Below are 11,272 nucleotides of genomic sequence, written 5' to 3'. Positions count from 1 at the left end.
CTGATAGTGTGCATTTGGGTCCACATACTACTACACAGAACATGACAATTCCTCCCTGTCTATTTGTGATGCTTATAGTAGATTTTAATATACAGCAACAACTAAAGAAGAAATTTGAACAGGGATCAGCTGGGAGGATAGCACAAAATTACTCTGAGCAGCACTTTGCAGATAAGTTGGTGTTATTTTACGGATGGTTCAAAAGACCCTGAGACTGGACGTACAGGAGATGCAGTGTTCATACCACAATGTGAAGGAACTATTAGGAAAAGAACCACAGATCACTTATCAGTATACAGTTAAGCTCCTAGCTATTTTGCTAGCTTTGCAATGATTAGAAGAAAACACCAAAACCGTTTAATATACAGACTGCACAATAAGGGTCTGATGGTTTACTTCGTTTGGGTCCCTGCTCATGTGGGAGTAGATGGAAATGAGGATACTGATATACTGGCCAAGCAATCACTCAGATCACAAACAGTAAACTTTGTAAAGATGAGGGTAAAACAATTATTAAGAGACAAATGCAAAAAGTATGGCAAGAAAACTGGGACATTAATGATACAGGAAGACATTTTTATAATATCAGAAACAGGTTCGGTTGGGAAGAAAGCTGGGCAGGAACCGAAAGGAAGAGGCAGTCATTACCCGTTTCAGGAGAGGACATACTGGACTTAAAAAGGCACTTCATAAAATAGATAAGCACACACTATGGGCATTCTGAATCTGTCCAGCATGTGCTGCTGGAGTGCAGGGCTGAGGAGTAGAGGAAGGAACTGACATCAGCACTAAAGAAAGCTAAGCTAAGTTTCATGTAGGGAACATACTTGGAGATGCGGCACAGGGAATATACAGTCACGTGATTAAATACCTGAAGGAAACAGGGTTAACAGAGAGAATATAAGTTCTTATTTTGTGTTATTCATTTATTTTGTTGTTTTATTTATTTAATTAGTTTTTGTCTGATATTTGTCTGCCAATCTATTGTTCCAGACTCCAATGCGTTAGGTGGCGGTAATGCACCTGCAAGCTGGTTGCCAACCGCCAATCAAAATAAAAGAAGAAGAAGAAGAAGAAGAAGAAGCAGAACCAGAACCAGAAGAACCACCACCACCGTCACCGTCCTGTTGATTGTGCAAAGTTTCACAACTTTTCGTTCAGTTTTAGGCCCTCAAAAATGTGATTCATTCGGAAAAATTTAAAAATAAATAATAATAATAATTCCTTGCATTTCAATAAGACCTGTATTATTAATGAAAGCTAGATCCACGTGCACTGGTGGCAAACACGTTTCAGTAGAAAGTAACTGTTGGATCATGTTGGGCCAGCTGTGAAATAACCTACGCCCATGGGCTACCTTGAAGGCAGCAACTCCTCCGACTGACTTTTCATGTGAAAATAGGTAACGTTAACCTATTAGACTACCTGCATTATTTTATCAATACCTCGTAGTTATTTTATCTCGTGGATCAAATAAGACGCTCAAGGGTCCATTTAACATTCTTTATACAAATACAAGCATGTAACGCCCCTCTGAAAGGCTGCCACACCCAGTCTCCTCTTCTTAGGCAAAGTTGACTCACAACAAACTGTAAGAGGACACCGGACGTGGTTTGCTGTGCAGTCTGTACAAGAAAGCTGTGTCCACAAATACCTAGCTAGCCAGCTAAAGCGAGACACATGAAAACGTAGCTAGAAAAGTTTACAGCATCGAAAACTAGCTAAAAACGTAACTAACGTTAAGTAGCTGCGAAGAAGTCAAGAAAAAGTCAACATGAGAGTTTGTTTGAGGATTTGTTTACTTCTTTTTCTCGTTCCTGGAACATTAACACAAGACGGTAAGCGTATTATAGGAATTGTTAAGAGAAATTATAGGTTGTGTAACGTCAGTGATTAACGTTATATTATGGTTATGGTATGTATTTTAGTGCTCTTGCCTTTTAAGGTTACGCAGGAAAGACTTATTGCTAATTTAAGCCTATCCTAAGTTTTTCCGTCAGCTAAGTTAGGGCTATTAAGCAAGGACATTTTATGTTAGCCTGACCGAAGCCGCAAAGTGTAACTTTTGTATAATTGGTACAAATCAGTAGCTATGTGGTTATTAGTATTTAACGCTACCTCATGATGGGAAATCCTGTCCCTTTTTCCATCATGTGGTCACTGTGTGCCTCAGCTCTCCGAGCTCTCTGTCTGCTTCACAGCCTGAGGAATCCAACATTGGTTATGTGTTAAGAGAGCAGCAGCTTTTAAAGGAAAGATGTGTTGATTTGAGAAGATCATGAAGTTACAATGAGCTCAATTTGACTACTGACATGTCAGTTGAGTCCTTGAGTTTCACTGAAAAATCCTTTTTCACAATCAGAATCAGATCAGAAATACTTTATTGATCCCTAAGGGAAACTCTTTTGTTACAGTTGCTCACTATCCGTCAGTGCACACAGGGATAGAAGTACTAAGCAAATCAAAATATAATACACTAATACAGCTAAAATAAATTAAGTACAAAGAGGATATAAAGTATAAAGTTAAAATAAGTCTAAAGTACCAAAGTGGATTTAGAGGTTGATAAGTATGTACGGTATAATACAATGTAATAATATAAGTAATAAGTAATAGTGCAATAATGAGTACTATCAAGTTAAGTGTAGCTTATTAAGATAATTATGAGTCGGTGGATACTGCACAGCAGTAATAGAAGTATGAATAAATATCAATAAATAAAACTGAAACAGAGTATATTGCACAGCAGTATTAAACAGAGAATATTGCACAATTATTGCAAGTATTGCAGTGATGTTAATGATCACTGTCCAGTTTAATGACTTAAGGTCATATAGACCACTTAGAGGGAGGAGTTAAAGAGTTTGATGGCCACAGGCAGGAAAGACTTCCTGTGGCGCTCTGTGGTGCATTTTGGGGGGTTGAGTCTTCCGCTGAAGGTGCTCCTTTTGTTTGACCAGCACGTCATGGAGCGGGTGAGAGACACTGTCCAAGATGGCGTGTAGTTTGGCCAGCATCCATTTGATGTTCAAGTTAACATCCCTGAATGACCATAACTGACCCCTTCAAACTCAGTCACTGTATTCAACTGAGACTCATGGAATGAAGGACTGAATCAAAAATGGAACGCACCCTACACACAGGTGCACCATGCCCAAGGTCGCACCTGGTCCTCAGGCTTTCCTCAGCCTTTATTCATGGGGCTGCTGTGGACAGAGAGTAGATGCAGGCTGCGGGGTTCATCGTGGTGAATGACTGGGGTCGTACAGGCCGATGAATGAGGTCAGATTGTGCAGTTGTTCTTTTGGGAATACTTGTGAGGACTGTAGAAATACTGAGGCCACGAGTCTATGAGAGTTCTTTAGCATATAAAATACCCACTGTGTGTAAGTTTTTAATTGTAGAATGCAAACCCCCCCCCCCAGGTTGCTAACCCCCCCAAATAGCCTACCTTGGAAAAAATCCAGATTACATGACCACAGTGTCTGCACTGGGGACTACAGTCCTTTTTGGTCAGTTGTTGGAATAAAACACCCAATTTCTAGCAGTGTGAAAATAAAAATACATTCTTATTTAATGTTTGCCAGGACTGGAAACAACTAGTTGTGTGTAGTTTATGTGTGACTAGGGAATGTTTGGTATTTGTGCTTGAAAAATGATCAGTGATCGACTATAAAAATAGTTGCCAATTAATTTTCTGATTAGCAACTAATCCATTAATTGACTAGCCTTATCGTTTCAGCTTTATTTGACTCTGCCATTATTAACATAATACAATCTACATGGCCAAAAGTGTGTATAACGCATGCTGTCCACATACTCCTGTCTCAGGGTTTGGACTAGGCTCCTCGTTTCCAGTTAAGGGAAATCCTAATGCGACAGGATACAATGATATAGACAATGGTGTTCTTCCATCTTTGTGGCAACAGTTTGGGAAAGGCCTTTTTTCTGCTTCAGCATGACAAAGCCAGTTTATAAAGAAATGGTTTTCCCAGTTTGGTGTGGAAGAACTTGACTGACCTCGACCTCATCCAACACCTTTGGGATGAACTGGAACACAGACTGCGAGCCAGGCCTTATCACCCAACATCAGTGTTGGACCTGACTAATGCTCCTGTGTCTGAATGGGAGCAAATCCCTGCAGCCAGAAGAGTGGAGGCTGTTATAGCAGCACATTCATGCCAATGGTGTCAGGGATGAAATATTCAGCTGTTCACATACTTTTGGCCATATAGTGTAACTTAAATCAGTGCTACAGGGAAATTTAGTTTATTACAAGAGTGAAGTAACAATTAATATGGAAAAGAAAAATAGACAAAATAGCAATGTGGTCATTATAACTCATCTAACAGACAGTTTCAGTATGAAAGAAATACTGTACATGGATTGACAGTATGAAGAAAGAGGAAGACAATATTAAAAGACTGAAACCACAGGAAAGAAAAAAGAAACAAGCGCAGTTTGAAAATAAAAATGCACAAACAGATTTATCGAAGGCCGTAGTCACTGGTAAAAGGGCAGAGCCCTTTTGATTTTTTTTTTCATGCAACTGCAGTGGTACTGTGAAGCTTGTATCAGGACACACGTTGTAGTCCGAGCACATCGTGCCATGCCTGTGTACAGTATGACACTGTGAGATAAACTAAAACAAAGTATAAGATTAGCTTGTCCTTGAAATGAGGCTTATATGGGTGTGTATTTCACAATATCGGCCTCTGTAACAGCATTCTGCTGTGTGTTTTACAGCCTCCTGGGCAAAATGTATTGGCTTTTTTCTGTGGGAAAACAACTCACTAGTTTCAGTAGTGACTCATGCTTCAAAGCTGCTTAGTGTATCAGTCAGCGCTGTCATAGCAACCAGCAAATACACTGTATGACTCCCTGCAACACCCAAACACAGAACACATGTGCTTCTACTATGAAGGAAAAACACAGAATACTGTGTGGCTGGTGGTTGTAGGTAGGAACTTAGTGAAAAGCAGATAAATACTGTAGCTGTTTAACAGTTGAGAGTTTATTTGAGAAAACAGTTGATGTTCACTGTGAATCAGTTGTGACTTTCATGTTGTCCTGTTACTCCAGCAGGTTAAACTGTTGCTGCCAATGTTGATTTGTAATGATGTTTTTCGTGTCTTCCACGCACAGCATTTGAACTGTCTGATGCTCTTGAGGACCTAAGGGACTTTCTCTGTAGTAGGACATTTTTGAATCAAATTTGGCAACATGCCATTTTATTTGCGTGTCCCTATTCCCAGTGTAAAATGAATGCACTATATGGGCTACGCTTCACTGGTCCACACGGTTAGTAACCTGACCCAATCCAGACCTGACCCATTATAGAAGCCTGTATGACAGATACAGCCAGCTAAAAGACACAATACTCTGTACACATTAATCAGCCAAACAGGGTTATGTTAGAATGAAATGAATTTTAGTCATATTTATTCTGGCCTGTCCAGTTTTTGGAAATGATTAGTTTTTCCATTATAATCCTCTGGTAATTTATCTGTGTGCAAACACTCTCTGATGCCACACACCACAATGCATCCACTCTGTGTTTATTTCATTATTGATACTGATAACATCTTTGTATCCACAGACCCCACACCTGACAAACCTGCTGTTAAACCACCAAAGAGTGGAGGAGGTGAGTCTATAAATATTTCAACTCGTTCATTGGTTCTGACTCCTTCATTTACATGGATGTTTAAGGAAAAGGCTGGTGATATTTTATGCTTTTCTTCTTGTCAACTAATCCCATGTGCAGATCTAAACCAACAATGAATGTTTCCTATTAATAAGTATGTTTATTTCTGTATTATAGGTGGCTTTGATCTTGATTTGGATGATGCTCTTGGCTCAGGTAAAGCTGCTGGAATGGTTCAAACTAGGGTCTGACCAGTATTGAGTTTTAATGGCTGATGTTTTCATGTTTTTATTGTTTAAAAGCATACTTTTTGCCTCTATCAGCTGACCGTTCGCTGAACCCCCCCTCCAAGCAGCGATTTTCCAATTAATGCTTAGAACCCTTTAAGACATCTTGCCTCTTTCCTGTGCCGAAGACGCTGCGTCCCGGTGGCTCCAAGGACTACAGACCGGTGGCACTGACCACCCACATAATGAAGACCCTGTAGAGACTGGTGCTGGAACAGCTGCGGCCCATGGTCAGACCACTCCTGGACCTCCTTCAGTTCGCCTACCAGCCCTGGCTGGGAGTTGAGGACGCCATCATCTTCCTGCTTAACCTCATCTACACCCACCTGGACAAGCCGGCAAGCACGGTGAGGATCATGATTTTTGACTTCTCCAATGCTTTCAACACCATCCGGCCAGCCCTGCTGGGTGAGAAGCTGGCAGCGATGCAGGTGGATGCCCCCCTCGTGTCCTGGATTGTTGACTACCTGACTGGCAGACCACAGCATGTGCGTCTGCAGCACTGTGTGTCGGACAGCATAGTCAGCAACACTGGGGCCCCTCAGGGGACTGTCCTCTCTCCCTTCCTCTTCACCATCTACACCACAGAGTCCTGCCACCTTCAGAAGTTCTCTGATGACTCTGCTGTGGTGTGATGTATCAGTGGTGGTGATGACACTGAGTACAGGGCTGTTGTGGGTAACTTTGTCTCATGGTGTGAGCAGAACCATCTGCAGCTCAATGCGACAAAGTCTAAGGAGCTGGTTGTAGACCTACGAAGGGCCAAGGCACCAGTGACCCCGGTCTCCATCCAGGGGGTCAGTGTGGATATTGTAGAGGTTTACAAGTACCTGGGAGTACACATGGACAATAAACTAGACTGGGCTAAGAACACTCAAGCTCTTTACAGGAAGTGCCAGAGCCGCCTCTATTTGGACTGGACTCTTTGTCAGTGGTGTCAGAGAGGAGGATGCTGGCCAAACTACATGCCATCTTGGACAGTGTCTCCCACCCATTCCATGATGGGCTGGTCAAACAAAGGAGTACCTTCAGCGAAAGACTCATCCCCCCAAAATGCACCAGAGAGCGCCACAGGAAGTCATTCCTGTCTGTGGCCATCAAACTCTTTAAGTCGATAAACTGGACATTGGATCATTAACATCACTGTAATACTTGAAATAATTGTGCAATATTCTCTGTTTACTACTCCGGTACAATATACTGTGTTTTCAGTTTAATTTATTGATATTCATTCATACTTTCATTACTGCTGTGCAATATCCACCGTCTCATAATAATCTCAATAAGCGACACTTAACTTCATGCACTACAACTTATATTAATACATCATATTATTATACTGTAAATAGTTATCGTCAACCGGTAAATCCACTTTGTACTTTACACTTATTTTAATTTTATACTTATACCCACTTGGTACTTAATTTCTCTTACCTGTATTATAGTGTATTATATTTTTTGCTTTTTTTGCTTATTACTTCTATTCCTGTGTGCACTGACATGATAGTGAGCTGCTGTAACAAAAGAGTTTCCCCTTCGGGGATCAATAAAGTATTTCTGATTCTGATTCTGATTTAACTAGCCATAGCAGGCCTGTCAAGCTTTAGATTCCTCTATATGCTGAAGTGGTATGCATGGGGATGTAGTAATTCAATTCAATTCAATTTTATTTATATAGCACCAATTCATAACAGAAGTAATCTCATGCTTTTCCTATAGAGCAGGTCTAGACTGTACTCTTTATAATATTAATTACAGAGACCCAACAAATCCCACCATGAGCAAGCATTTGGCGACAGTGGCAAGAAAAAACTTCCTTTTAGCAGGAAGAAACCTTGGACAGAACCAGACTCAAAGGTGGGTGGCCATCCGCTGCTGCCGTGTTAGGTTTTGAGAGAGAAAGAGAGAGAGAGAGGGAGAGAGGAGTCGTTTGGGGGAAGGGGATAGGGCACAATGCAAAGACCACGTAGAATTTTTTTTTTTATACAGTAGAATAATTATTGTAGTGTTAATATTAATAAATTAGTAATAATAGGAATGACAGCTATTGGAAGAATAATGTCAGCATCAGTAACAGAGCCAATAACAACAATTTTAGTAGCAGTTGTCGAGCAGGAACACGGGGGCAGCAGGTGGCCCCCAACCACCGATCCAGACTCTGCAGCTCCGGAGGCAGAAATACCTGCTGAAAGCGACAGAAGGAGAGAGGAGAGAACCGAGAAAGCACAGAACTACGGGAGAGAGAAGATGTTAAAGTGATACTCTGCATTTAAAGAGTTTGGATAGTGTTTTCTTTTTTTACCATCTCAAAAAAACAAAAATATAAGAGCAAAAGTGTAAGGAATGGATTACGTAGTGTCTTTATCTGGTCTAATGTAAACTGCAAACGTTAGCATGTTCAGCTACATTAGCAACCTACTGTTACTTTCAACGCCATTTAATTTATAGAAAGCATAAATATAATTGACACTTTCTATTTTAATCCTCTGTAAGCTAATCAGCCAAACAGCGTTATGTTAGAATGAAATGACTGGCCTGTCCAGCTTTTCTTTTGGTTTATTATCAACTGGAATTGATTAGTTTTGGCATTATAATCCCCTGGTAATTTTGCTGTGTGCAAACACTCTCTTATGCCACACACCATAATGCATCTGCTGTCTTTCTGTATTTACTTCATTATTGATGCTGATAACATCTTTGTATCCACAGACCCCAACCCCAAACCTGACAACCCTATTGTTAAAACACCAAAGAGTGGAGGAGGTGAGTTTGCAAATATTTCAACTTGTTAATTGGTTCTGACTCCTTTATTTACATGGATGTTAAAGGTGATATTCTATATTTTTCTTCTTGTCAACTAATCCCATGTGCAGATCTAAACCAACTATGAATGTTTCCTACTAATAAGTATGTTTATTTCTGTATTATAGGTGACTTTGATCTTGATTTGGATGATGCTCTTGGCTCAGGTAAAGCTGCTGGAATGGTTCTAATGGTTCTAGGGTCTGACCAGTATTGAGTTTTAATGGCTGGTGTTTTCATGTTTTTATTGTTTAAAAGCATACTTTTTGCCTATATTAGCTGTCCGTTCGCTGAACTCCCCCCCTCCAAGCAGCGATTGTCCAATTATAGCTTAGCAACCGTAACTAGGCATAGCAGGCCTGTCAAGCTTTAAATTCCTCCACATGTTGATGTGGTATGCATGGGGCTGTAGTAAGAGTGATACTCTTATACTAAAATATAAGAGCAAAAGTGTAAGGAATGGATTACGTAGTGTCTTTATCTGGTCTAATGTAAACTGCAAACATTAGCATGTTCAGCTACATTAGCAACCTGCTGTTACTTTCAACGCCATTAGATTTATAGAAAGCATAAATATAATTGACACTTTCTCTCTAATCCCAGAGTTTACATGCTATTCATTTTTGCTAGCTACCGTTCTTTAACTTAGCAGCACGCAATGGCTTCTCTCTCTCACTCTCGTGCGCTCTCTTACTCTGTGTGTTAATTGTTTAGCTATTCCTCTGCCTCCCTTTAGTCATAATGGTACATGTAACAAATGCAGTTTGATTGTAGCATTGAAGGCCAGGGTTAGTGAATTGGAAACGCGGTTCTGCACCATGGGAACTCAATCATTAGCTGCTGTGGTTAGCCGACCCCCTTTAGCCGGTGCGGACCTACCAGAGGTAGCTCCTTTTAGCCGTCTCCAGGGAGGCTGGGTGACTGTCCGAAGGAAGCATAACCCTTTGCAGAAGCTCACAGTTCACCACCAACCTGTTCACGTTTCTAACAAGTTCTCCCCACTCGGCGACACACCCGCTGAGAAAGCAACTCTGATTATTGGCAGTTCCATTTTGAGAAACGTGAAGTCAAATGTTTTCCTGGGGTCAGAGCGGGCGACGTTGAATCCTATTTAAAACTGCTGGTTAAGGATAAACGTAAATGCATTAAGATTTTTATTTACGTCGGCAGTAACGACTCCCGATTACGCCAGTCGGAGGTCACTAAAGTTAATGTTGAGTTGGTGTGTACAAATGCAAAGACAATGCTGGACTCCGGAGTTTTCTCTGGGCCCCTGCCAAACCTGACCAGTGATGACATGTTTAGCCGCATGTCTTCATTCTGCCGCTGGCTGTCAAGGTGGTGTCCAGCATATGATGTGGGCTTCGTAGATAATTGGCGGACTTTTTGGGGAAGTCCTGGTCTGATTAGGAGAGATGGCATTCATCCCACTTTGGATGGAGCAGCTCTCATATCCAGAAAAATGACTGATTTTATTAGTGGACCTAAACCATGACAACTCAGAGTTGAGACCAGGAGGCAGAGTTGCAGTCCTACACGCTTCTCTGTGCTTCCAGAGCAGTTACCCATCCAAAACTCCTTAGTGACGGTGTCTGCCCCCCGACCACTTAAATTAAAACCAAAAGTTAACAGAAGAGGAGTTATACATAAAAACCTAAACAAAAACGCTGAAATAGCACAACAAAATAGGAGAATTAAATGTGGACTCTTAAACATCAGATCTCTGTCATCTAAAGCTGTACTAGTGAACGATTTAATATCAAAGCATCATATTGACTTATTTTGTCGTACTGAAACTTGGCTGGGTCATGAAGAATATGTTAACCTAAATGAATCCTTTCCGCCCAGTCATATTAATACTCATATTCCTCGAGGCACCGGCCGAGGAGGTGGAGTTGCAGCCATCTTAAGCCTATTAATCAACCCTAAACCTAAACTAAATAATAACTCATTCGAAAGCCTTGTTGTTAGTCTTTCTCACCCGACCTGGAAAACACGACAGCCAATTCTATTTGTTATAGTGTACCACGCTCCTGGTCCTTATTCTGAATTTTTATCTGAATTCTCAGAGTTTTTATTAAGTTTAGTCCTTAAAACAGATAAAGTAATTATTGTAGGTGATTTTCAATATTCATGTGGACGTTGAAAATGATAGCCTTAGTACTGCATTTATCTCATTATTAGATTCGATTGGCTTTTGTCAGAGTGTACATGAAGCCACTCACTGTTTTAACCACACTCTTGACCTTGTTCTGGTAAACGGCATTGAAATTGAACATTTAATAGTCTTTCCACAGAATCCTTCATTATCGGACCATTATTTAATAACTTTTGAACTGCTATTACTGGACTACACGCTATTAGGCAAAAACTGCACCTCTCTCCTTCTCTCCCTCTCCATCTGTATGCATTCTTATCCCATTACTGCATGTTACTAACTTGACATCTTCTCTCTCCCGTAGTTCTGTGCTTTCTCGTTTTTCTCCTCTCTCCTTCTGTCGCTTTCAGCAGGTATTTCTGCCTCCGGAGCTGCAGA

At 40.8% G+C, this 11,272-nt stretch overlaps 1 protein-coding gene across 48 annotated transcripts in view; it reads left to right on the top strand.

Moving 5' to 3' along the window:
• Nucleotides 1-1,480: 1,480 nt before the first annotated feature.
• cd99 (CD99 molecule) overlaps nucleotides 1,481-11,272 on the top strand; it is a 76,883-nt gene continuing 67,091 nt past the window's right edge. For 5 of the 48 annotated variants that reach the window (XM_044187953.1, XM_044187969.1, XM_044187993.1 and 2 more), the window contains exons 1-5: nucleotides 1,533-1,838; nucleotides 5,600-5,647; nucleotides 5,825-5,863; nucleotides 8,644-8,697; nucleotides 8,865-8,903. In XM_044187953.1, coding sequence (XP_044043888.1) covers nucleotides 1,775-1,838; nucleotides 5,600-5,647; nucleotides 5,825-5,863; nucleotides 8,644-8,697; nucleotides 8,865-8,903 — 244 coding nt within the window. In that variant the 5' untranslated portion in view covers nucleotides 1,533-1,774. Of the gene's footprint in view, nucleotides 1,839-5,599; nucleotides 5,648-5,824; nucleotides 5,864-8,643; nucleotides 8,698-8,864; nucleotides 8,904-11,272 lie in introns of all 48 variants that reach the window. The other 43 variants (XM_044187992.1, XM_044187997.1, XM_044187984.1 and 40 more) reach the window with 27 other exon arrangements.

The sequence above is a fragment of the Siniperca chuatsi genome, linkage group LG24 (genome assembly GCF_020085105.1).
Source record: "Siniperca chuatsi isolate FFG_IHB_CAS linkage group LG24, ASM2008510v1, whole genome shotgun sequence".
NCBI classification, from domain to species: Eukaryota; Metazoa; Chordata; class Actinopteri; order Centrarchiformes; family Sinipercidae; genus Siniperca; species Siniperca chuatsi.
Note: the sequence above shows the minus strand (reverse complement) of the source record. Positions and strands in the feature narration are given on the sequence as shown.